General features: G+C 51.5%; 1 protein-coding gene across 1 annotated transcript; it reads right to left on the reverse strand.

Moving 5' to 3' along the window:
• Positions 1–5,820: 5,820 nt before the first annotated feature.
• On the reverse strand, positions 5,821–26,453 carry PRELP (proline and arginine rich end leucine rich repeat protein). The gene is made up of 3 exons (XM_073319664.1): positions 26,321–26,453; positions 14,600–15,554; positions 5,821–11,009 (listed from the first exon to the last, which is right to left on the reverse strand). The coding sequence occupies exons 2-3, from the start codon at positions 15,537–15,539 to the stop codon at positions 10,834–10,836; spliced, it is 1,116 nt and encodes a 371-aa protein (XP_073175765.1). The 5' UTR covers positions 15,540–15,554; positions 26,321–26,453; the 3' UTR covers positions 5,821–10,833.

Here is a 26,453-nt window from a genome sequence, read left to right on the forward strand (position 1 = left end):
TCAGGAGATAGGATCTCACTGGTTTGGGGCCAGCCAGCGTATCTAGACAGATCCTTCTTTGGTGGGTGCCAGCCCCTGTTCTTAGCCGGGTCCTTGTTGGTTGGGTGCCACCCCCCATCCATAGCTGGGAGCTCACTGGCAGTGGGCTGATTGCGGTTACGGCCAGGATGGGCCCACGTCCCAGCAGCCGGGTGGCTGTTTAAATTCAACACCTCATAAAAAACCTCTGTCTTTGTAGCCAAAACTCCGGCTGGAAGCAGCCACCCCCACTCCCCCCACTCCCTCCCCATGCAAGAGATTAGTCCTGGCTCGCACCTCCCTCGGCAGTGCTGTTGGTTTGGAAACCTGGACAGGGGGGCACGTTGTTTGTTGATGCCAGGCTTACAGTGCTGACATCACAGCCGCTCCCCTCTGGATGGGACAGCGGCTCCTCCACGTCTGTGTGCGACAACCCCCTCACATCCCCTTCCCCAGGGCAGAGGGATGGCAGCATGTCTGCCAGGCACACAGTCCCTGTCAGCCTGCGAGCCCCCGAGCTAACTCCCCGTGGCCTAGAGCCAGCGCTGCGTGGTCTCCACACAGGAGGGGGCCTGAGCGGATGGCCTCTCGCTCCCCAGCTTGGAAGCACTGGAGAGGCAGCGAGCAGAGCCCGCAGGCAGCGGGCAACCCTGCCAGCTTAGCAGGGAGTGACGCTGACTGGTTGTGAAAGGAGTCCTGTCTGATCCTTCCCTCCCAGCTGGAAGACGCACCTTAGCTGCATCTGATGAGCAGAGTCTGTCGCAGTGCAGGGGAGGAGGGAAAGCTCTGCTTGGGGGTGGGGTGCAAAGAGGAAAAGCCCCCTCTCTGACCCCTGGCAGTGTTTGTATTGCAACCCATCTGGCAGCGCCGGTGGGTGAGTTCCTCACTCCCCATGTGTCATACGGCAGCCAGGGGATACTTTCATCCCCCTCCAGCATGCAAGTCTGGAAAGTAAGGCAGAAGCCTGGCTGGATCATCCACTCTGCACTCAGAGGAGGAGGAGGAGGAGCAGACTGGCTGAAAGGGACAGCATGGGAAACAAACATGATTACTGAGTGGCAGTGTGGCCTCGTGGAGAGAGCGTCAGACTGGGACTTGGAAGTCAATTCCCAGCTCAGCCACTGCTTTGCTGGATGACCCTAGGCAAGTCACTTCACTCCTCTGTGCCTCAGTTTCCCCATCTGTAAAATGGGCATAATGTACTGATCGGTGTAGGCAGCACCTCCACCAACAGATCTTTACCTTAGTGTTAAGCTGTTCTCTTGTACGTTGTTATGTTGTGTTGTACGTGAAGCTGTTGTGTTGTATGTTGTTATCGGGGGGCTTTAGTAGGAACTTATGTCCTGCCCATGGTTCTGGAGTTGTTACTTGCAGCGTTCGGATAAATCTCTGCCCTTCTAGCGCGATACTGACCTTCGTAAAGCGCTTTGAGATCTAGGGGTGACAAACGCTAGATAAAACTAAGCGTTATTATTCCAGGGGGCGGGGGGTTCTGTACTGCTACTGTGCTGGGGAGCATGGGAGACCTGCATCCTAACCTCCCTTAACAGGGCCCTGAGGGGAGAGGGAGCTGAGAATTTCAAAGAGCAGCTGATTTTTAAAGGTAATATTTGCCATGTGTGTGTCTGTCCCAGGCTGCGCCCACGGCTGGAGGTGGGTAGCGGCAGTTTATTCTCCTCTCTCATCCTTGCATTAGTTTAATGACAACAAGGGGCGGAGAAGCACTGTCTACAACCAGGCATCACACAGCGAAGCTTCCCCCCGCCCCAGCAAATGGGCCTCGGCTACAGCCTTCCCGGCGTCTCCAGCCCTGCGGGTACCACAGCTCTGCCAATGCACCTTAATCCTGCCCTGCAGCCCTCCCTGCTAGTCCAGTCCTGTGCATTCCACAGCCACCGGCTGCCCAAGCCGATCGACCGCCCTAGGTCAAACACCAGTCCGCGGCTGCCTCTGCTCCTGCTCTCAGGGTGGGACCCTTTCTCCATCTGCCCCCACCCCACCCCCTCTTCGGCCTCCTCCACCCCATCCCCTGCTCCCCATCCATCCCTGCCCTGGCTTCCTCTCCCCCCCTCCAAGGCTGGGGACCCCTAGGCCCCCTGCAATCCTTCCCCAGGAGCCACTTAGCTCAACCACAGTGGAACCTAGGCGCCCTCCCCTATCTGGCCTCTCACACTCCGCACCCCCAGCCCGCAAGCCGCACCCCCAGCCTGTCGGTGGGAATGCTTCCCAGAATCTGGCTCCTCGGAGGCTCAGCTTGCAGCCACTCCTTCCCCTGGGCCACTCTGCCAGCCTTATCCCCTGCCATCCATCGCAGGACTGGGGCGGGGGGAAATCCCCAAATCTGCCATCCCCAGAAATCCGCAAACACCCTAGCAGCTGCCTAGCTTTGATATGCCTAGAATGGCTTCTGCCCACAGCTCCACCAATGCACCTTAAGCCCGACCTGCAGGCCTCCCTGCTCTCCCATTCCTGGATCCCTACACACAGCTCTGCCAATGCCCCTCAGCCCTGACCTACAGCGACACTGCTCCCTGGTCCAGCCCTCTCCATGGCGGATGGCCGGAGAGCCAGTTTCGTGCCTTGTGACTTGAACAGATGCTCTCTAGGGGTTACTTCCTAGCTTGATGCTTTCGCTTCACGTCAGCCTCCGAGGATCAGTGTCTGTCGGAGGGACTGAACATCACTGCCTCTTGGAGGACATGTATCCGGATTACACACGTCCTGGCACTGACTGGGCCACCTAGCCTGGAGCCTGGAACCAGAACCTGAGCCAGAGAGAGGCCATTAAGCGTGCAACCCCCGGAACACCCATGCGCACTTCACATCTGCAAGGCACAGTGCCCGGTGCTCATGCCTCTAAAAACCTCATGTGCCCCCCCGCACTCATCGCACATACCCACCCCTCTGCAGAGAGCCTCACTTACAAACACACAATCCCATCATACAGACACACACGCACACCGCTTCTGCTCTCTTTCACGCACACAGCCTCCTCCCACACATGCTCCCACCTCCAGAGATTCTAGTGCCCTACATGGCAAGACAGGTGCCGTCTCACACAGCCGTACACGCAGCGTTGCAGGCTCAGAACCATAGTGGGGACTGCAGCGAGGTACCCTGGGTCCTGCGTTTCGTTGACCACCCGCACAGGCCCATGCGGGGCAGTTGGGAGGGGTACGTCGGCCCCTGCTGACGAGATGATCATGGAAAGCAGGGGAGGGTGGAGGTGGAGTGCTGGGGAGGTGCTAAGAACCCTGGAAAAACCCAAGCCGTGTTCTAGCTTGAAGGGCAGCCATGCCCTGCAGCCCCCTCCCCGCTAGGCACAGAAAAGCGCCGAGGGCCTGCAGTAATCCGTTTTAAGCCCTCATTAGAAGGCTCGCTAGTGCTGGAGGTGGCGTGGCAGCCCGGAGAGGCGCGTTCCAGCTGACTCAGCGTGTCTGCTCCTTTGAAGGGCCCAGCGGCATTTGGCTGCTTCTCAGGGGTCACCTGGGTGCTGTGCCGCCCTCTCGCTGGATGAAACAGACTCGGTTCACGGGGAAGTCAGGAGTGAAGCGCTGATCGCGGGGGCTGCCAGAGAGAGAGGCTTGTAGTTCGGAGATCACTGCTGTAGCCAGTGAGGCTAAGTGGAGGGAGATACTAAGGGGAGGCATTAAAGGCAGACAGCTAGACTCCCCCTGCTTTCCCTGTCCCCCTCCAGCCCAGAAAATACCAGGCACAATTCATTCCCTGTAGGTTGGAAGATTTTAAACCAGTGCCAGAGAAAGGGCTAGATGTGGGCTGAAAGCCACAGCCCAGGCCACGGGAGCAGGGAACTGGAGAAGGCGCAGGATGCAGCAAGAGCTCTCCGGAGGAATTCTAGTTGAATTCAAACCCACGACAGCTCTGCTATGCCCCGTTGCTTTTCCAAAGGAGTCGAGGTTTGCCCAGGCCATTTCTTCTCTTCCCCCCTCTCCTTGGCTGCTGCTGCTTGACTGCCACCCACCACCCAAGAGATGGCTGCATTACACTGGTGGGATATAATGGAGATAAGACCCCAGCCAGTGCTGCAGAATGAATGGGGCTTTGCAGGGCACTGGGGCTCCATGCTTGTGCATCCACTGATAGGATGGGGGCCGCAGTTTGTAATTAGTCTTGTTATGCACTTTGCACCGGGCTTCGTATTTTAGCCTCTCTCTCTTCTCCTCTCTGCAGGATCGATGACTCCCCACTGTGATGACACCCTCCCCTCCCCTCTCCTTCCCATATATCAAATGCCCTGTCAGCCGGGGGAATGCCTTTGATGTTCCCATTCCCATGCGGCATGCCCAGGTCCCCTGGATCATCAGCAATCCACTAGGGCTAATTAGGAGATTTCCCACATTCCCCTTGATGCCTGCTCACATGGCTGGAGAGCTCACAAGCTACCACCCCACTTTCTGACTTTTGAGCCCCACTTTCTGACTTTTGAGCTGTTTGCGGGGGTGGGGGAGGGAAAGAAATGATCCCCTTCCTTTTTGTTGTTGTTGTTGTTGCTGTGTTGATATCCTGCAGGAGACAGGGCTGTCCTGTCTAGAGGGGTGGCAAGGTAATTCTCCCTCTCTCGCTCACATACGCATACCAGAGAGTTTACGATTCACGCATTGGTCACAATATAAAACACTCCGATTTTATCCTGCGGCGATCAGCATGAGGCTAGCTTGCTCCCTGCACCCACTCTGCACACATGGACACGTCTCCCTGCCAACACACACGTGAATGGAGCGCCACGTCTAGGCACATGCATTCATACACACACACACTCACCCACAGACCCCCGCCCACCCCTTTATGATTCATGCCTCCCTGACAATCTCTGATGAGCTGAGTCTATAGCAATGGGCAGAAAGGTACGCTGCAGCCCACACCCATTCTGTTCCCGTGCCCATGCCCCCCCCCCCACATATGCACACACAGCCAGTCACAACCACTTACCCCACACATATCCATATCATTTGTGAGCTGACACATACACCTAGACACCCAGACAGACAAAATCTCTCCTCCCCACACCCATTCCACGTACAGCTAGACACAGAGACTCACCCCAGGCTGCGTATTCCCTGCACAAACGCTCCCTCCCCAGAGGGGTGTGATCATGAACTGAGGGCAGCTCCGAACTGGCAAGTGTTGCACGCTTGGAAAGTGCATGTCTCCTCCACCGTCAGCACGTGGCCCACAGAGAGGGCCACAAACTCCTACCAGCTAGCAGAGTTAGTCCTACAGTTCAAGCGGTAGAAGTCTTTGCTTCCGTGCTAAAGGTCCCTGCACTTCCCTGGGATTGTCTGTGGTAATTGCATGTGCAAATGGGCCAGACGATCAGTGTATTTCTAAAGATGGAGGCCCAGATTCCCCACGGGGCACAGCAGAAAGGAGGGGCCAGCCAGGAGCTGGTTACAAGTCACTGATTCTCTGTCCAACCGTGGCCCAGCTGAGAACAGCCTGGGGGGCTGCTGTAATTTGCATCAGCTGGCGGTGCCCTGAGGACCCATCCACCAGCTAGGGATCGCTTGAGCAAATCATGGTCTGGCCACACCTCTGCCCTGCAGAGATGGTTGCTTAGGCTGTGCCAGCTCCTATGCCTGCTGGAACCTTCCTTACCCTGGGGATATCCCCAGCTAGGGGGGCTAAGGTTAGATTTCTCTTTCTTCCCTCTGGCAGCACGGCCCAAAGGGAGCAGAGGAAGGCAAGGGCACAGGATCTGACCCTGAACTTCATAGTGGTGCCCAGACACCAATGCGATGGGCACCATCCCAGAGAACCCTTGGAGTGAATAAATAATCAGTACATCAGTTGCTAATAGGTCCCTAGGCCGCATTTTCTGACCGCACTTCCAGGTTTCTTTTTGAATCGTTTTATTTTCACTGCCACGGGCTAGGAGAAGTGAAAATACCATTGAGCTAAAATCAGTTGAGAGCTACTGTATGTATATAGCTATACATGTACAGTGTACCGGTATATATTACACATATAGATATATAAATATATACATAGGGTTTCCAGGTTTAAGGTTGAAACCAGTCAAACCCAATAAATCCCACTGAGGAACATTTGGAGAAGAAGGTTTTATCAAAAATACCTGCCTGGAATTTGCAATTTTCACAGTCTTTGCGGAGGGAATGGGTAGATCTTAATAGTCTCTCTACTGCTTACTGGTAGCTCATCGCTGTGGCTTGGCAGGTAGATTTTGAAAAGCACAAAGGGGAGTTAAGGCACCTAACTCCCATTGATTTTCATGGATCACTCATATCGCTTTGCAATGGAAGCTGGACATCTAACTCCCATTTGTGCCTTTAAAAACCTCCTCCTCTCACAGAGGGTTCATGTTTTGTTGAATTCAAGGGAGACAATTGCTGCTGGGTTTATTTGTTTATAAACACCGATTTAAAACGGATTTTTTTTCCCTTTAAAAAACGAGCCTCAATTGGTCCAGAACATAAACATGGAAAATCAGAAAGAACCGAAACCCAGACCCCTATGTATGCAGTGGCGAAGGAGGGAGAGCCGTACATATAAGAATTGGGGGTGGAATAAAAAATAAGCTTTGAGTATTTTTTTCAAAATGAAAATGAAAAAGGTACAAACAGGCAGCGGTGTTTGGTTCTGTAAAGCGACCGAGAATGAAACATAACGCAAGGTCGGCTAGGAGAGAGACCAGGAGATCACATTCTACATGTCACAATCCAAAGCAACTCAACCAAGATCAATGGAGTGACTCTGGAGTTACCCCTGCGTCACTGAGATCTGAAGCTGGCCCCACGGACATAAGTAGGAGAGCGAGTTTCACGCCTGCATTGCTGTTAAAATAATTGACTCCGAGCGTGTACCTCCAACAGGAACTCCTGGGAGGACGTGTCCAGGGGACAATGGGGCTGTCTGGTCACTAAGGATGTGGTCAAAGCCCATTGATGTAAATGGGAGTCCATTGGCTTTGAGGGCCGAAGTGGCAGGGTTTGGCTGGAAGAGGGGGTTGCACATATACCGTCGGCTACTGAGTTCAATCTGTGCAGCTCCACGGTGCCGTATTGGCTCACAGAGCGAGCCAAAGAGAAACCAGACAGAGAGATCAGGGCAGGATAGGAAGAGAAGAGATGGTGGGAGGGTTTGAGACCTGGTTGGAGGTACAGGAAAGGGGTGTATGTGGCCGGGGGTGGGGGCAGGCTTCTTGGAAATTATATTAAGGTGTTTTGTTTCTATATGCAATACAGAGACACACACGCACACTGGTGGCTCATGACACCCCAGCTCCTTCCAGCTGCTAAGATGGAGGCAATGCAGCTGTAAGTCAAAAGCAGTCCCAATGTGAAGGGGGAAAGACCAATGAGCTGGAACCTCCGCTAGCCTCGCCACACTGCAGTTCATGGAGCTTCGCCAATTCACACCCACCAAAGATCTGCTAAGACAAGGAGCCAAAATGGATTCACACGCCGGGTGGGGTGGGGGGGCGTCAAGCCTTAGGGACGTCTCTTCCCGACACCAAGCCCAATTTTGCTCTCAATTACCCCGCACAGAATCCTGCTGAGTTCAAAGCGAGCTGCACAGGGGTAAGGGAGAGCAGAACTGGGCCTCTTTTGCTGTGCCTGCTTGGAAAGGTGACCTCAGAACGTGCTAATACCAGAGGCAGAGCAAATCACGGGGATCCATTGCTGAGATGTGTAAAGTGATTAGTCTGCAGACGAGAGGAACCAGGCCACGAGATCCGAGCTGAGTGTGTGGCACCCAGCAGCACGCTGATGGGGTCCCGGGGGGAGGAATCATTGAAAATCTAAGCCCTGTGCAGAGCAGAACAACAAAACCACGCAGGACACAGTAATGCCTCATTCTGCCCATTGGGCCGCATGCATGGCAATAGTTGGCACTAGGTTGTGGCAATAGTGCTACTGTGCCCGATGCACGTGTGACACCTTCTGAGCTTCAGCACGCAGCAGGGGGCGCTGCTCCACACACCGCTGGAGAGGATGCAGTGTGAGCTGCCAAAGCCATACTCAAGGCTCACAGCATCTGTTACACAGAGGGGAAGAGCTAGTTGGAGTCTCCAGGGATAAAGAGGGCACTATTCTCAGCTGGTGTCCAGAGGTGCAGCTCCATTGAAGTCTGAGCCAATTTACACCAGCTGAAGGACCTGGCCCTGGGACTTAAGGCTTGAAGTTGGCGAACGGGATCGGCAAAGCTGAGAGAGACTTTTTCACGCTGCTTCCAAACCTCGGAGGAATCTGGGGGGCAAGCAGGGACTTTGAGCAGAGCTCTCACCCAGACAGAGCAGGAGGGAATAAGTGACTGGGGAAGGCGAGTGAAGGGTCTGAAGAAAGGCGATAGAGACCTTCAATGGGATGCTGGAGGACTCCGGAGGAGGGGCACGAAGGGAAGCAGGAGATGGTGACAAGAGGAAGCTAAAGCAACCCGCGCCAGTGGGCTGGGAAGCTTCTTCTGTTCTTCACATCTCTCTTCTCTCCTCTTGCTCCTCCCACAGGTGGTTTTCTGGGGGGGGGGGGCAAGGGGGACAGGCAGAGGGTGTTTCATTCTGATGGGGCGTGCCCGGGGAAGTTGCAGCTTTCTCACCATCGTTCTGATCCCGCAAGAGATCCAGGCCCATCTCAGGGTGTAATGACATCACTTGTACTTAAATCCGCTCCAAAATGCATAGCTGGGGGAGGACTGCGGCTTACGACAATTCTCACTTCCGCCGGACTAAATCTGGATTGACGCCCCTGAATGTGAAGCAGGGATCCCCACCATGCAACGGGCATTGCTCTAACCTGCCACCTTTAAATACGACAAATGGCTCAGGTCAGATCCACCCAAAGGGAATGAATGGGATTAACGTAACCAGCTACCTTTAAACAGGAACAATGTCGATCTTTGGGAAATCTAGGACCGCCTGCCAACGTCACCCTCTCTGGCCACCGGGTGTCACTGTGGTGCCCCATAAATGGAACAGAGGCTGCATTTGTCTGCTTGCAAGAAGGTGATGCTTTCAAGACAGATCTCCCCTATTGTCCCCGTTCCCCAGAATGAGGATCTCTCCGCTCTACCCATGCAAAATCCAGGGCCCCAGCAATGTCCAGCCTTCAGCACCAGCTCCTGGACTTGACCCCATCGTGCAGGAGTGTTGCAGTGCCATGACAGCTCAAGCTGTCCCTAATGTGTAGAGCCACAGTTAATCCGTCTCCCCTCGCCTTGAGAAGTCTCTCTATCTAGCCCCATTGCAGACCCTAGCCCCACAAAGTACCCTAAGCTCTGGGCTCGAGGCGTTACTCTGCATCTCGAAACCATCTCTTGGAATCAAAATAGCCGCGTGTATTAGGAAGGACCCGGCTGCAGGTCCCCAACCAGAGCAAAGACCACCCTCTTCATGGTTTTTCATAGATTCGTCGATTCCAAGGCCAGAAGGGACCATTGTGATCATCTAGTCTGATCTCCTGGGTAACACGGGCCAGAGAACTTCCCCAAAGTAATTCCTAGAGCAGAACTTTTAGAAAACCATCCAATCTTGATTTAAAAGTTCTCAGTGATGGGTGATGCCCATACTGCTCTGACACAAGGGCAGACTGGTGTGGGCGTGCATGAAAGGGGCACTCCACCAGGATTCCTATAATCCACAGGGTTTTAATGTGGGACCTTAAGGGGACTCCTTATGGTGGCTATCTGATTTGGCGGTGGGGAACTGCTGGTGACCCTGGCTGCCATGAACAGCAATAGGGTCCAACACGATGCAGCAAGAAGCTGCCATGTGGTTGAGGAAGTTACTTGTTTGCATGAATCTTCTTCCATGTGAATATGTTCACCCCACCCAAGGGCTCTGCATGCCTGCCACATGCTTATACGGTGTCTGCTCCCAGAATCTTCTGCTCAGTGGGGGACCTCTGAGGTTTCATCAGCTTTCATTGGCATGAAGTTGGTGGGTGAGTCCAGTGCCAATGTGGCCCAAAGACACAATGGCTGAGCAAAGCCATTGGGTTTCCCTAGGATTGTCCAAAGTGAAGAGTGAGCTGCTCCAGTTTTGGCCAAGGAGAGGACTTGGAAAGAGGTAGAACCTGACCTGGATTCCCAACACCCACCTCAAATGAATTTTGTGCCCTTGGAAGAGAAGGGCCTGAACTGGATCTCGGTGCCCAAGACAACTTGCGTTATTTTGCCGGATATTGCCGCTTTGGGGATGAAATCGCCTTGTCTCATAAAGCAGCTATAATTGCCCCGGATCATTGTCCAGTCCCAGGCCCCCTGCCCCTCCCATCTGCCAGACAGCCCCTCCATCACTGGGTGCTCCCAAAACAAAGCTCACATACCACTGACTGCTGAAGTTGGGAGGAGATGCTGATAGCCCTACAAAGACCAGGTCCACCTGGGGATGGTTCCTATGGCTGGAAGATGTACAGGTACCTGGGAGGGAAAGGCAGTTGCATGCTGGGTATAAGTGGGTGGCATTTGAGCAGGCACCTCTTCTCTGACTTTCACCTAAGGGATAGGAGTGAAAGGGCCCCATTTACACGAAGGCCTTGGATGCTTATTGTGGCATAGTGCCATCGTGGGGGCACTACAGGTATCTGACAGGAAGTGCACTCCTATAAGATACATGTGGCATCCACAGGGGCGGTACTGGGCTGCACCGAACGGTGGCCGGTGCTCCTTGCAGCTGAGGAAGGAGGAAAGAGAGTGGGGGAGGAAGAGGAGACAGAGCATTGAGGGGTGAGTGGGGTGGGTTGAATGGGGGAACACAATATTTTCCAAGTGTCTGACATAGACTGGAGTCAATTGTCTGCGCAAAGCCAAAGTCCCGGGAGAGTGGCACAGCTGGGAGAGTTAAAACACGACTGACTGTAGGAGCCGGAAGCACATCATGAGGTCCAAGGGGATGGGCGGTTTCAGTTGGTTGCCGTCCAGGCGCAGGTAACGAAGCCGGGGCACGTTTTCTAGATCTGAGGAGAGGTCTTGGAAGGTGACCAGGGAGGTGGGGCAAATCTGGGTCCCGTTGATTCCTGCAGGGGAAGAGAGAGCATGGCATGGGTTGGAAGAGCCCACCTGATGCCAGGTGAGTGATGCTGAGAGTTTATCTACTCTGCATCCCACTCATCCACCCACCCGTCATGGGGTTCAGTGATCACTTCGTGCTTACGGGGCTTGCAAGAGATCTGATTTGTTGCCTCTGGTGCATACCACCCCGTTCTGTGGTTAAAGTAGATTGAAACAGAAGAGGGAGTTCTCACTGCACCAAAGGAAGAGAAAAACTCCACTGCCCCTCACTTTACACCTGTATCTCTTTGGGTATGTCTGTTCTCTTGGGACGAGCTAGCTATGCATCTGCCTTATTGACAGAGCACATCACTGCAGTACCTAGGTGCTGATGCTACAGTGGAAATATGTATAGGTTTAGGTGCAAACGGGGGGACACTTTCTCCTTTTTTTGTGGGTGCATTTTTGCACCCATTGACGGATTTGGGTGCAACTCTAAGTCCTTGTTGTTCTAACTAGCTGACTCTGGGGGCAAAGCGGGTGGCAGAGGTGCAATGACTCACGTCTGCACCCGGGGTTCATTCTGTGGGTGGGAATTGTGCCCCTGGACTTGGAGGCAGCACCTCAGCCTGTCTGAAAAGATACCTCTATCGCTGGAGAGCAAGAGAGCAGAGTTGCCTGTCCTTCTGTCAGTGGGGATCTGCAAGCACTGAGCTGCACGTCACCCTAACTCTGGCAATGTGGGCATCCCAAGTCCCCTTTTGTCTACCAAAACGTAGGGATCCCTGTTGTTGAATTCCGTGTCTCAGGTGGTGGATCACCTTTCCATGTGTCAAACCAACCAACAGGCTCACCCAATCTGTTAACTCCTGCATGACTCGGCTTCCCTCCTGTAGCACCTCCTCCCCCTACAGGCATAGCAGGGTTCATCAGTCCAGCGGGCTTGGATTTACTAAAGAGAATGAGGGATTTCACCTCCCCTGGCTCTCCAGATGCAAACTCCAGTCCTTCTGCCCATCAGCCCCCACAGCTTTTACGATTCCACCAGAGGAATCTTATATCGGCTGTTGGCGTCACCAAATCATCTGAGCACACACAGCCCCAGAGGAGCTCCAAAGCCACCCTTCAAATCATCACCCAGGCATTGGAGACTCCACTCTGTCATTAACTCCAGCAAACAATGAGAAGTCCTTGCAACAAATGAGAACTCCAGCAGGCCAACGAGAAGGTATGACCACCACCCCTCATGTCTTCTAATTGGCTATCGCAGTTGGGGACTCACTCACATCAGCCTAAGAATATTCCTGATTGGGTTATTTTCCAGGAAACAACAAGCTATAATTCCTCCCATCCCTGTAGGTAGCTATAAAAATAGCCCAATGTATTACTAATCATTGCTGCCATTATGAAGCCATCACAAGAGACAGGAAAACCCTGCAGCTCAAGAGAGCATTAGCCGTGAATAGTTATTCTGGGGCTTATTTTCATGTCTGTTTTTCTTATGCTCTGTGTGCCGTGCTCTGCTGCGATTGCAAGGTGTCTGGGGTGCTCTCAGATTGCATCTGCACTTCCTAACATCTTCTATAGTGGCTCTATCAGTGATGTGGGGCAGAGAGAAGGGTGCTATGGTAGGGTGGCCTTGGAGACAGAGGTGAATGAGTTCTGTCAGGAAGCGCCTGGAATGATCTGTGCTTAACAAAGGAAAGGTGAGAAATACTGTGGCACTTTATGAAAGGGAGAAAAGAAATAGAATCAGTATCGCCAACCCCAGACTTTCAAAAATTATGATCCAGGCCCCCCAAAGTCAGAAGACTGGCTTAAAAACCATGACATCAAAAAAATTGCTGTTTTTTTTCTGTTCGCCTTCTGTTTGCAAGGCTTTAGGGGAATCACATTTCAGGCTTTTCTCTGCGACCATGAGGGCTAGAAACTTGCTTTTAAAGAAAATAAAAGTAGAGATTCTCACTTAATACATGACTCCAGGAGCTGAAGACTTAAAAAAGCCACCAAATGTCACAAGGCTCAGCATAAAATGCCGGCCATTGGCAGCACAGGGGAATGGAACATGGGTCTCGCTCTAACCTGCAGCATATACCTCCTTAACTAGTATACCATAGCTGTGCTGAACAACTACATCACAGATCAGTCAGCAACTTGACCCCGAGTTCCCCCACTAGTTAAAACTTGGCCCAGATTGGCCCTTATTTGGCCTCCTGTCGGTTGCTACTGGTTCTTTAGTCCCCCGTGGGCTAGTTCCAGTTACTTAAGCAAGGCCTGGATTGGGCCCTTCTGTCTCCTTGTCCTTTTCTCCTGGCACTGCTGACCTTCGGTGATGACAACTTAGTTCCACTAGGATTCTCCACCTTCAAACTTTTTGCTCCTCTCGTCGTTATTTGGATCAAACCCCAGTGTATTCCTAAACTGGATGCCTGTAATCTACTGCCACCTCCCTTGATCACTACAGTTGCTATGTTCCACCTCACAGGGGGCTGCTCTACAGTGGTGGACCATTTTGGCAAATAAGGGCCCAATCTAGAAATCCTTACTCAGGAAAATCTCCCCCTTAACTTCAATGAGAGTTTTGTCTAAGTAAGGACTTTAGGCTTACATCCTTCATTGCTATTGTAAATGGGTTCCCCTGGTCCTTTCACTGATGTGACAGTCTATGGGAATAGCTGCCAGCCATAAGGGTATTTAGATTTTAACTATGGTTTTGGGACTACTGATTTACAAGTGTATAATCCCCTATACTGCTCTGCTACCAAAACTCCATCAGCCCACTCTGCAGCCAGAAATATTAGGAGTTGGACTGGTTTCTGTGTGTGTGTCTCTCCTTTGCATGCAGAGACTTTCTGGAGGGAGCTCTGCATTCTTGCTCCCCTGCAGATGTTTTCAACCAGGGCAGCAGGTGGTGAGAGCTCCGATAGCACAAACATCTGGGTCTGCTGGGAACAGGCCTTTGTTATTCCCACTTTTGCTGTGTTTATGCATTTCATGGCCTGGCACCTGTCCCATGAAATTGCTGTGCTTCGCCTAAATCCCTGTGAAGCCATCTCTGATGGATTTGCAGAGCTGCTCACCAGCATAGCCCTGTTCTCCCTTCATCCCCCTCTGCATCTCCTGGCCCTGCTAGCCTCAACACACAGAAAGTTAAGCTGTATTGTTTCCATCTATCTTAGGTACATATGTGAGCCCGCCACATCACTGTAGTATCTGAGCCCCTCACAGTTTTTAATGTGCTTATCCCTGTGAGGTAGGGAAGTATTATCCCCATTTTACAGATGTCAAGATAAGTGAGTTTTCTCCTATGATCCTGGGCAAATCTGTGGCAGAGCAGGAAATTGAACCCAGGTCTCCTCAGTAGTGCTTTGGACCATCCTTTTCTGAAGCACAGGCCCTTCCACCACCTGGCCCCATGCACCCATGTGAAAGGGCCACCAACCCATTCTAAACATCAAGTCCTGTTTTGAAGGGAGTCGAACCCTGTGGGTGGGTTTCACATGGAAAGAAACGATCTCCCGCTGCAAAGAATGGCATCCCCGTGGGACGTCTGCTCCCTCTAGGCCCAGCCCAGCCACATAGGCCACATAGGCTGACCTGCTACCCCCCAACTCACTTTCAATGGAATTGTCGTTTAGGTAGAGGTGCTCCAGTTTGGGGTTGATGAAGGGCATGTTGGTGAGCTTATTGTGTGCCAGTTGCAGCACCAGCAGGTTGCTGAGGTTGAAGGAGTTCTTGGGCAGCCCTTTGTCAGAAATCTGATTGTAGTTGAGCCTGAGGAAGGCCAGATTGGGAAATTCTTTGAAGTAATCATCGGGGATGTCCTCAATGTTGTTCCTGTCTAGGAAGAGCTGGTGGACAGCACTGGGCAGCCCGGGAGGCAACTTCCGCAGGATGTTGTGGGCTAGGTTGAGCTGCATGAGGTTCTTGAGCCCCCGGAATGTGTTTTTGTTGAAGACTCCGTCACTCAGCTTGTTGTGGTGCAGGTCCAGGAGGACCAGGTGCTCCAGCTTGTTGAAAACCCCAGAGGGGATCTTGGAGATCTGATTCCTGCTCAGACGCAGCTGCTCCAGGTTAGCTGGCAGGAAGGATGGCACCTCTTTGAGCTGGTTCTTCTCCATGTACAGAAAGACGAGGCTCTCCATCTGCTCCATCACCCGCCGGTCCAACTTCTTGATGCGGTTGTTGTCCAGGTTGACCCACCTCAGCCCCGTGGCATTCTTGAAGGACTCCTCCGGGAGGCTGTCAATGAAGTTGTTCTGGAGATAGAGGTAGTGGATCCTGGGAGGGATGAGGGGCACCTTCCTCAGGTTGCGGCTGTCACAGTAGAGGGCTGAGGGGAAGTCTGGAGGACAAAAGCATTCTCTGGGGCAATCCGGGAAGACGGAGGGGGGGCCCGGTGGCAGGGGCGGAGGCAGCTCTGTTGGCTCTACTGGCTCGGGAGTCGGTCGAGCGGGCTTCAGCCCAGGCTTCCGCCCGGGCTTCCGCCTCTGCCCGTTCACTTCAGAGATCAACACAAGGATGAGGAGGAGAAGCAATCTGAATGCTGCCTTCATGGTCCAGCGATTCACCTGCAGGGGGCACAACGGGGTTTGTTAAAAAGAGGCTTGTCTAGATACTATGTATCCCCCATCACAACTGTATCCGCCCCCACGAACACTAATTAATTAGTTTACCCTCACCATACCTCACCAGGCGGGGACAAGTAATTATCCCCCATTTCCAGATGGGGAACGGCGGAATGGCTGATCAAGGGGCTTGCCCAAGGTCACACAGGAAGTCATAGGGTCACAGACTTTAAGGCCAGAAGGGGTCACCAGATAGTCTAATCTGACCTCCTGTATATCCCAGGCCACCAGCACCAGCTGCACACGAACCTAACAATCAAAATGAGAGCCAAGGAGCCCCCAGGAGACTAGACCATTATGTGCTGCAGGCCGAGAACCAGTAGGACCAAGGCTCACCAGTGCCCACCACCCTGCAATGGCAGGGAAATGAAAAGTTTGTGAGAGACCTGGCAATTGAACCTAGATCTCCGGAGTCCCAGACCAATGATTCAGCAACAAGACCATCCTCCCTTCCTCCTTACGCAAGGTCTGCTATCATGCTGGTTAGCCAATTAGTGGAGCAGCTCTGATTTCATACTTCATTATATAAGGGCTCCTTCCTCCTGCTCAGACACATCTATTGGAGGGTGTATTAACACACAACGGTTGTGTGTGTATGGTGGAGGGAGTGGGGTGAGGAGGAGGTGAAAAGAAAGGGTGAACTAATGCAGAGATGCACACACACAATATATTATATATATATAAAACATAAAATGAGATGGGCTTGAACAGATTTCCCCGGGGCAGTACAGCTAATCTCTCTCTCTCCAGTCTGTTCCAGCGAGATGCTCCTGGATTACCCAGCCCCATATTACAGACCCAAAAGGTTCGGTGAAGACAAGTGTGTGAATTTGGGGGGGTTACCTGAGCTGGTCCCAAGCAGCAAGCCCCCTGCGGCTCACACGTCACCATCCATCACCCCGCGTTGCCTAAATCGCTGCACACTGTCACGAACTCTCACGAGGATGATGCCTCTGAAAGGCAACCCGCCAAGTGGCTTTTCATTGCTTTGCATAGCAGCAGGTTTTCAGGCTGGGGCGGCAGAGCAGTTCAGCTAACCCCCCCTGCAAAATGCCCCCCTAGATCTATGGACAAGCAGGCTGTTACTCCCTGGATCAGGCCCTTCATGCTTGTGCACAGAACCTGTGGAGCAATGAGAATCACGCTTTGTGCCGTTGGCTCTGTAGCCCGTTAATCTGTTCCGCTCACTGGGGCCCATTTCACACAATAGCTTTTTGCTTGGATGTATTTCCCTGGGGTTTACTCCTTGAAGCAGTAATGTGACAGGAGACACAGAAGGGGGAAGGCACAGCTCACTTCATTCTCTGTGTTCACTTTTATGAACATTGGGGGGAGGGGAGGGAATGTGGCTTCAGAGCACTATTCTCATCCATGCCACCGGGTCACAGATTCGGTTTCGTTTTGGAACAGAAGCTCCAGGAGAACGAGATGGAGTCCCACATCGCTCAGACAGGATGCACAGAGATGGACCCGAACGATGGAGAAGTTTGCATTTGGCTCCAATATGATTTTACATGGCAGGGCACCCAGAGATCAAGAAAAGGCACTGTTGGGTTCAGTGCTGAACTCTTCTGTGAGCCCTCCCCGCCCCCCAATCACTGTAGTACTGTAGCAGAGATGCGTTATGGTAGCGTTGGCTGGCCGAGCAGGTCTGAAGGTGACCCACAAAATATGTGGGGCCAGAGTCTCAGCTGGTAATTCAAAGTTGCACCTGGGCTGGCTGCAGCGCAGATAAACCATTTCACACCAGCCATTTTATATTCCAGGAGTGATTTTCACCTCTGTCTCTTTACAGATTATTCTTCCCCCCACTCTCCCCCAGCAAATCACTTTGCTCCAGAGAGTATTCTGATTGAGCTGGGTCAGTGTTAACCATTGTTTCACTCTGCTTGGCTCTTATAAAGAGCCAGCAGAGAAGAGAAAGTCCACTGGGGTGCCGTTCAGGCAAAGCATTGCCCTCAGAGTCACTGGGATTTAAAACAGGCAAGGGTGCGTGGCTCAGATTTTTTAAGGTATTCAGAGGTAGCTGTGCTCAGGACACCCCATCAATGGGCCTCAGTGCCTAAATCCCTTTTGCAAATAAGATTTAGATTCTTCACTCAGTTATGTGTTGCAACACTGACACAGCAATGCCTAAATGCCTTTAAAAATCTGGGCCTAAGTGCTTTGCTGAATTGCATCCAAAGGAGAGAAGTAAAGGCAGGGGGTCGATCTGCTAACATGCTTAACAGGCAAAGGGACATACAAAGATAGGAACTGCCATGCTGGATGTTCCTTCTAGTCAGGCTTCTTGTCTCCAATAGTGGCCATCGTCAGTTGTATCTTTGGAAAGTGTGTAACCCTCCTAATGCACAATTATGGAATAACCCACCCAAAGGGAAAGTTTATCCCCAAACCTGGGCGGTTTAATGCTTGGCTTGTTCCCTGAAGCACGAGGCTAATCGCTTCTAGCGGGATCATCTGTGGCTTTGATCATTAGATCTACGTCTGACAAAGGATGTTCTATGCCACGAGGCCCATCATAAACCAACTTCTAGTGCACAGGGCTCACTAAGAACTGGCGTGTTGAAATGGGTTTGCAATCATTGAATGTATTAAATATCCAGAGAGGAGGAAGCTAGGTAGAGGTCTCGAAGCAGCAAGCAGTACAGTGTAAGCTATTTGGCAAAGGATAATGTAGCGCACAGAAGAAGAGAGGAAGGGAAAAGTATACCCAGTGGCTAGGATGTGAATGACAGATAGCAAGGAGGAGTGATATTTTCTTGGCTTCCCTGGGCCTCCTACCACAAAAAATCCATGCCAGCTTTGAACAATAATTTCACTTCAGTTTCTAAAGATATTTTAACTGCAGTGCCACCAAGTGACAGTACTGAATCCTGCACCATAGATTATATGAATCATAAAGACGCATGGTCATGTGATCATTAACTTATGAGGCTACGCTTCCGTCAACGAACCGTGACAGAACATTATAAGTTTCAGAGTAGCAGCCGTGTTAGTCTGTATTCACAAAAAGAAAAGGAGGACTTGTGGCACCTTAGAGACTAACCAATTTATTTGAGCATAAGTTTTCGTGAGCTACAGCTCACTATTATAAGTGTCACCAAAGAGACTGACTGCATCTTCAGATGAAGCAACTGAAACATAGCAAGGTCAAGTGACTGGCCAAAGGTCACACAGCGGGTCATTGGCAGAGCCAAGAAGAGGACCCCGGAGGTCCCTAATCCCCACGGTTGCACTAGGTCCATCGGACCACATAGTCTTTCTCCACCATGTCCCATCTTTTACAACTAGCGTTAGCCCAGTGTGGTATCGTTAAGGTGATGTACAGAAGGGCTGAAGAGGCCCAGCGATTATGGCTGACAAGTATCAACCTGTGAATAATGGTTTTGCACAGAGACATAATTGACAATGAAGACAAAGACAACGTAGGAATTGCCATACTGGATCAGACCAGGGGTCCATCTAGCTCAGTAGCAATGAGCAGCCAGTATCAGCCACTTCAGAGGGAGAATCCCAGGACGGGAAAGAAAGAGGAGCAGGGACAAACTGATCAAATTCTCTCCCAGGCTGCCAATGGCAAAGGAAGGAGGTAGCAGGACATAGGGAAGATCATGTGCATGAAACCAAGCAGAACAGCCTTCCTGAGCCCCTGTCAGTGGGCAGGGCTGGAGGATGTGCAGCTGCGTGGAGTGGAGACCAGAGGGAGAATGGAAAGGAGATCCATTGTGCCACTCCTGCTTACCTGCCCCCTCACAGCCCAGCTGTCTGTAAGCCAGACGAGGCAGCAACTTGGCCAAGCTACTGTCAATTGTCTGGCGTGCGACCAGAGGGAGAAGAGGAGGGCTTCAGAGAGGGCTGAAGGCAGAACCCCTTGTGTAAAGAACGAATAAAGCAAGATGTGTGCTCCCCATCCTGCTCAGCACTTTATCTTGTGCATTCAGATGTGCGGCGCTCCCCGCCCGCGCCAGGGTCCCACCTCACTTGTTAACCCCAGCTGCAGTGGGGCTGCCTGGCAGCCCTGGGCAGGACTTCAGGGGAGCCCTGCAAAGACAACGCTCAGAGCCTGGGTGCCGGGGGACGTGTGCACTGTGACAAAGTTCCGCCTCTGCCTCAGTGGGTCCTGCGCTTACTGGCGGATTTGCTCGCCTCAGAAATTCACGGCAGCCCTCAGTTTGGCCACTCTTGCTAGTGGCTCAAACCTGCCATCCCCTCAGCTAACCTCATCACTGGCCAGCATAGGGGGAACGGAGAACAATCCCCGCAGTCTCTGTGTCCCACCTAGTGGGTCGGGACAGGGCAGATCCTTTTCCAATTTAGACCTTCCTTTCTGGTGTTTCTCACAGACCAGGTCAACTCCTCCTGTGTCTGATCAAGAGCTGGGGGGATGGAGGGGAACCCGGGCCCACCCTCTACACCGGGTTCCAGCCCAGGGCCCTGTGGATAGCAGCTGTCCACAGTGTTCCCCGTATCAGCTGTGTGACGGCTACAACTCCCTGGGCTACTTCCCCATTGCCTTCCCCCCAGCACCTTCTTTATCCTCACTGCAGGATCTTCCTCCTGAAGCCTGATCACGCTTGAACTCTTCACTCCTCCAGCAGCCCGCCTTCTCACTTCCTGCTCCTGGCACATCCCCCTACTAACTGATGGGAGGTCCTTTTTAAAACCAGGTGTCCTGATTAGCCTGCCTGCCATAATTGAATCTAGAAAGTTCTTAATTGGCTCCAGGTGTCTTGATTAGCTTGCCTGTCTTACTTGGTGCTGGCAGGTTCCTGACTGCTCTAGGGCAGCCCCTGCTTTGGTCACTCAGGGAACAGAAACCTGTTCATCCAGTGGCCAATATATTTGCCTTTGACCAGACTCCTGCAGCCCCCTGGTCTGGGTCTGTCACAGCACACAGACTTCATTTGCCTCTCACAACGAGCCCCGCGTGGTCTGGTGCTTGCTCCATACCAACCGCACAGAGAGGGGCTGAGACAGGCCCGTCCCACTCCCATTCCGTCTGCAGCAGGGAAATGTCAACAGCATCAGGCGAACAAGCCGGCAGTGAGGGCTCACGTGGCTGCGAAGCGGAAAGGTTTGTCAGCGCTTGTCGAGAAATGGAAAATCCCACTGGGAAACAAGTCCTTCTGCCCCTTTTCTCTAGCAAGGAAATTGCTTCCCAAGCAGCCGTTAGCTTCTTCACCTCCGCCTGACGCCACCAGAGACAGCTCCTGCGACTGGCAAGATTGGCATTGCATCCTGGCCCAGGCTGAGCCGTCTGACTTAGAGACGTTGCAGCAAGAGCTGTGGGGAACCTCCCCCGTGCAGGCAGCCTCCACCAAGGGCTCCTGGCACATTGGACCCATGGACAACTTGGCTCCCTTTGAAATACCTCTGCCCAGCTGACAGGATGCATTCCTGGGCTTCTAAACAATTGACTCTCTCCATGAAGAGATTCTGGGCTTTCTCCACCCCCTCTTTTTCCTCATTGTTTCTCTTTGTCCCTCTTTAACCAGAGAACCCTTGCGGGCCTGCTGCTTTCAATCAAAGTTCTGGCAGCTCCAGGGTTTCAAGAAGCTGCTGGGTATTAGGTGCACCATTGTCTGGGGTCGGGCGAGAGGAAAACATTGAATGCCGCAGGGAACTGACAAATTCATCACAGGGATATTGTCTACATCTGACTACTTCTGGTTTCCCCTGACCCCCCAGTACACATGCTCGTTTTTTCAACCCCATCTCTCTTGTCGGAAGCTGTTTCCTGGGACTCCAATCCAAAATTCCGATCTGGATTTTAAAAACCACAAAGGCTGTAGGTGGGTGGAGTGGGATGGGGAGGAGGGTTGGATTTGGGATTTTGGTTTAGCCCGTTATGGAGGGAGGCGCCAGTTGCAAAGCTGGGATGTGTATTTTCTCCTTGTGTCTCTTCACAGCTGGGATTTTGGTTCAGGCCCCTCTCCAATTGTAATGCTTAACTATTGACATCATTCCATGGCAAACGATTGTGATGTTATGCAAGAGTTAATGATCCCAGGGCAGAACCCAGCAGAGAGAGAGGCAGGCATGAGGTGTGGGACAGGGTTGTCACTCAAGTGAACATACCAGAGGTTGTTGAATAACACGGAAAGAAGTTTCCAAATATTTCTGTGAACAAACCCAGTGTGTTCGCTCTGCTCCTATCACAGGGTCATGCCAGTTGCCGGGTATGAGGGAGTGTTGGTTTATTTCTGAAATTTTTTAGGAATCCACATTTCAATACAGACAGTTATTGGCCCAGAAAATCAGCACTGAAAGTAGCATCTTCATTATTTGCTCTATGTCACAGCTGAATAAAAATGTCAGCAAGCAGAAACAATGCTATCAACCTACTGGAACCAACACTCCACTGTTTATTGCGGGTAACTACTGTGCATCTATCCACTGTATGTATTTCAGATGACCATCACCATGCTATCTGAGCTGCTACCTGGTGCCTCAGGTGACCAATCCCACACCATGAAGAGTTAAACAACCCACAAGATGAAATTTGTCCCCATAAACTATTCCAAATATTAAATGCATTCATAGAAAACTGGGTCAATTTGCAAACAATTCACAGGCACAGGAAGGAGCTACACACACAATAAATGTTATGTGGAATGAATAATCCAGCCAGGTCTTAAAAATACCTTCCAAAAGGAAGGCATGTGACAGAAATTTGAGATATTTCAACAAATCTGAGGCCACTTCGAACTTTATAGTTCCCTCTAATATGTTTGGATGTTTAACTCAATTGTCTTTGGCCACGCTTGTGTCTTGGCTTTCCATCCACATTCATGTGATTGCAAGGAAGGAATTTCAAGTCACACGCACAAGTTTTCATGAAAACCAAATACTAGATTTGCACTCCCAACTGTTGGCACGCAAGTTCCTCCAGTCAGGGAGTAGTAACAATAGCAGGTGACCTTTCTGACCAATCACAAGTAGGCGAAACACCTCGCTTTCTGAAAATTTTCATCAATCCCTGTCAAAAAAAGTCAACAGTGCATTGGTTGAATAACAAGTATATTCATGACACTTGCTAACTGCCTGTGGGAAAGGAGTTAAATTCATTGAATAAAGTAGTTCAAGTTGCCACTGAGCTGCATTTCATGGCCTTTTAGACTTTCCATGCAAAGAGTGGGGAAAGACAGCCCACAAACACCTGAGATGAAGCATTTGCTCCATGCAGAATAGGGTCTATGATACACAAATGAGCAGTTCTGATTCGGTCCAGTAGGGGGCAGTGATGTGCACAGCCAGCTTGTTACAAAACGTGGCGCCAGGGATCATTTTCTGTTTGTTTCAGCAAGAAAGTTTCCTTTTACTGCAGCTCCCTCCATTCACTGCTGCTCTGTTGAGATCCCAACTTCCTCCCCCTCCGTGTGCGCCTGAGGCCTGATGACCTCCTCCTTCCCATCCTACAGCTATTTAGCATTTGTGATGAACAGACTAGGACAGAGCATGTGCTTGTCCCTTTAAAACAGAGAGGGTGACCTAAAATAAGAACAGCAAGCTCTCTCATTAGCCATCCCTTTTGTCTATCAGTTACGGCCGCTAATCAGTCACCGGTTGGGTTGACCAAACAGGCCTCCCAGTCAGCTGGTTTGATAACCCTAAACAAAACAGGGGTTTCCTTTATTCAGCTGGGCTGGAGAGCTGAAGTGGCAGAATCGAGTATATATTAAACATGCATCCGGCATGCCTTTAAAGCAGTGATGGGATGAAGGAGAGCGTGGCAAGCGCTCTGACTCAGAGGTCCCCAAAGTACCTTTAAAAACAGAGACCCGATGCTAAGGACCAATTCTCCTCAGAGGTTTTGGAGTGAGAGTTTAAATGGCAGAGTACTCGTGCTGGGCTGGAGCCATCATACCACTGGCTAATCCAACCCCGGGGACTCAGCTGCAGTAGCCTTTTTCTGCAGGGAAGGTTTTATGTTCATGCATATGGATGGGGTGTGCCCTGTGTGGAAAGTAGCTAGGATCAGCTGGCTGGATAATTCCTGGGTTATTGTAACAGAAAATCCTTGCTTGTGCTCTTCAGCAGCACCAGTGTCGCTCTTCGATCCGTCCCTCTCTGCCCGTGTCTCCTTCTGCAAACAAACCGTAGCCCCCTGATTTGAGAAGCGGCCGTGTAAGCAGCAAGCATAGACTGTGTATTTCTGTGCATGCAAATGGGTGTTCAGATCCCCACTTAGATGCCACAGAAATTTCCCCCTCATCTTTCCCCATTTAGGTGCAGAGTTTACAGTGGGTGCCATATCCCCCACCCTGCTGTTGTCAGCAACCCCAGTATCTTCCTATCCTTCTGCCACCACTGCTAAGGAGCATATGTTGAGTGCTAAGGAAGCCCCCTTTGGCATCTGTGCTCCCAGCGCGTCAGGCTCACCCCTCACCCTTTCCTTTCACTCTGTCCCTCGGTCGCCCCTGGCCTCACACCAGAACCCCTCTGTCCAGCAGGCTAAATGGCTGGATCCTCTGTGCTGCAGACAGAGTGGAACTGGCAGAGCAGACACAAGGAGATCATGGGATCGGTGTTTCCAAAGCGAATACAGCGCAATGCCTGAGACGCCCTCTTTGTTACGCACTGTCGGTAATTCAGCTCCTCTGCTTTCTCTCGCTAAGGATTGGGAATTTGCCATCCAACGCCTGCCTTATCTGCTCCTCCAGATTCCCCTCTCTCCCCAGGGAGGAGAAAAGCCTCCCCATTGCGCTTAGATCTCTCTCCTGACACAATTGCTCCAGTAGGAAGGACAGTATGAACAACACGCCGCAAGGACCGTACTCCCGCGTAAGGGCCGGGGAAGCAGCTTCAGTGCAGTTGCGTGGCTAGGACAGGACAGTTGGGATATGGAGTGTCTGTGACTGACAGAGGCGATTAAAACAATGCCATCTTGGGTGGTTTGCCTCGCACTGCAGAGCAGGGAGCAGAAGCCAAACATCTGATAAGGGTGGACTGGGACCTCAGGTTCCTTGGGACACATTTACCCTACAATGGCTACAGCGACAACGCTGCTGCAGTATAGCCGTTTCCTACAGCAACGGAAACGTTTTCTCCATCCATGTAGCAAATTTGCCGCTACAGAGGAGTTAGGTCGAGCTAACTACAGGGTGCAAAATGGTTCACAGCCCCGAGCGACGTGGCTAATCTCATTTTTAGATGTAGACCAGGCTGAAGAAAACTGCTTCTCTGTCTCAGGCTACCACCCCTACACTGAGTCACAGCAAGGCAGAATCTTCCCCCCTCCACACCACACAAAGACACACACATACCCCCTTTCCCCAGGCCACAGTTCTCAGTCCACACAGGGAGGATTCTGTACAACACAAGTCTCTGCTCATTGCTATACACAGAATCTCTTTCCTAGGGATTCAGTTAGGGTTACTCTCTTCACACTTCATTCTCTCTCCCACCTCGGCCAGAACAGGGACTAAGCACCTTGGTCCTCGTGTCTCCATATTGTCCCGGTGCAGTGTCAAATCTACGCATCAAGGAATGGGTTAAACTTCTCCGAATGCCCTGGAGTGGAACTCTCTCAGTTCTATACCATTGGGACAATCTGGGCAGGGGAGTCTGGGTTCCTTTCCCTTGGAATGATCCAAATATGAATGCAGCTTGGGTTCTGCCCTCTGCGTGTTGGCATCGGGGATCTAGCTTCTGCAATTCAAGTCGAAAACCCCAGCTGACTGAAGGAAACTGGAATGCAGTGCAGCCCCCCACACCCTTCTCAGAAAAGAACTTGATTCGCTCCTTCCCAGAAAAACAAAACAGTGTGTGTTCTTTTTCCATCTCTCCGTTTGGAAAGGGGGGTTAACACCCAAGCCACCTCCACCCCCAACTTGAGTTTGCAGCGATTTCTGGAGTTCTCTCCCCCCGCACCCCCGGCCGGGAAACTCCTACCGAGCTTTTCTGAGATCTGATCTGAAACAGCAAATTTATGTTTAACACATAGGAAGAGGAATTAACAAATGCCGATGTCTGCTGAGAATAAAACTACTAAAGTTTTGGTTAACTGCCACCCAGTAAAAGTCAAGACTTTGTAGCAGAGGGAATCTTGCCTGCTCTCAGTCTCCACTTCTCCCTATATCCCTTCTACACTTCTTTTCTGATGCAGGGCAACTCCTGTTCTGCGCTTGCATTAAGATGGGCAGCTTTCATTTAAATAGGCACCTTGGTTTTTACATTTCCAGCTGAGAAATTAGACATGCGTGTGAGAGAGAGAGAGAGAGAGAGAGTGTGTGTGTGTGTGTGTGTGTGAGAGAGAGAGAGAGAGTGAGTGAGAAAGAGTGGGTGTGTGAAAGGTAGTGGTTGGGGGGATGGAGGGGGGAAAGGGTTCCCGAGTTATGCTTCCGTAGAAACAGTCTACAGCATCTGCAACGATCTTACACATGGGTTTGTCTTTTTGCTTTGCAGACCTAAAGATACCCTCTTGCCTCTTCTCCCTCCCCGCCAACAAGTTTTACTTTTGAAGAAAGAAAGAAAGAAAGAAAGAAAGAAAGAAAGAAAGAAAGAAAGAAAGAAAGAAAGAAAGAAAGAAAGAAAGAAAGATCCAACAACTGAACTAGAAAAGAAAAGAAAACTTGTGTGAAGTTTCACAGAAGTTGGAAAGTGAACAGTAATATTAGCCCACTGATAAAGGAGGTGGCTGACTCGGTTGTAAAAATCAGCCCAGATGACAACATTCTCCAGTAGAACACATGTCCAGAGCTTACCTGTGTGCACTGCCCCTCCTCCTGCCTCTCTGTTATTAATCCCCAGGAACGTTTCTCTCTGCCCCTCCTCCTCCTCTTCCTCACTGCAGTTCAGCTCTGACACGAGTGAGCCTCCCTCTAAGCTCTGTGTGTG

This window comes from Lepidochelys kempii, chromosome 21, assembly GCF_965140265.1.
Source record: "Lepidochelys kempii isolate rLepKem1 chromosome 21, rLepKem1.hap2, whole genome shotgun sequence".
NCBI classification, from domain to species: domain Eukaryota; kingdom Metazoa; phylum Chordata; order Testudines; family Cheloniidae; genus Lepidochelys; species Lepidochelys kempii.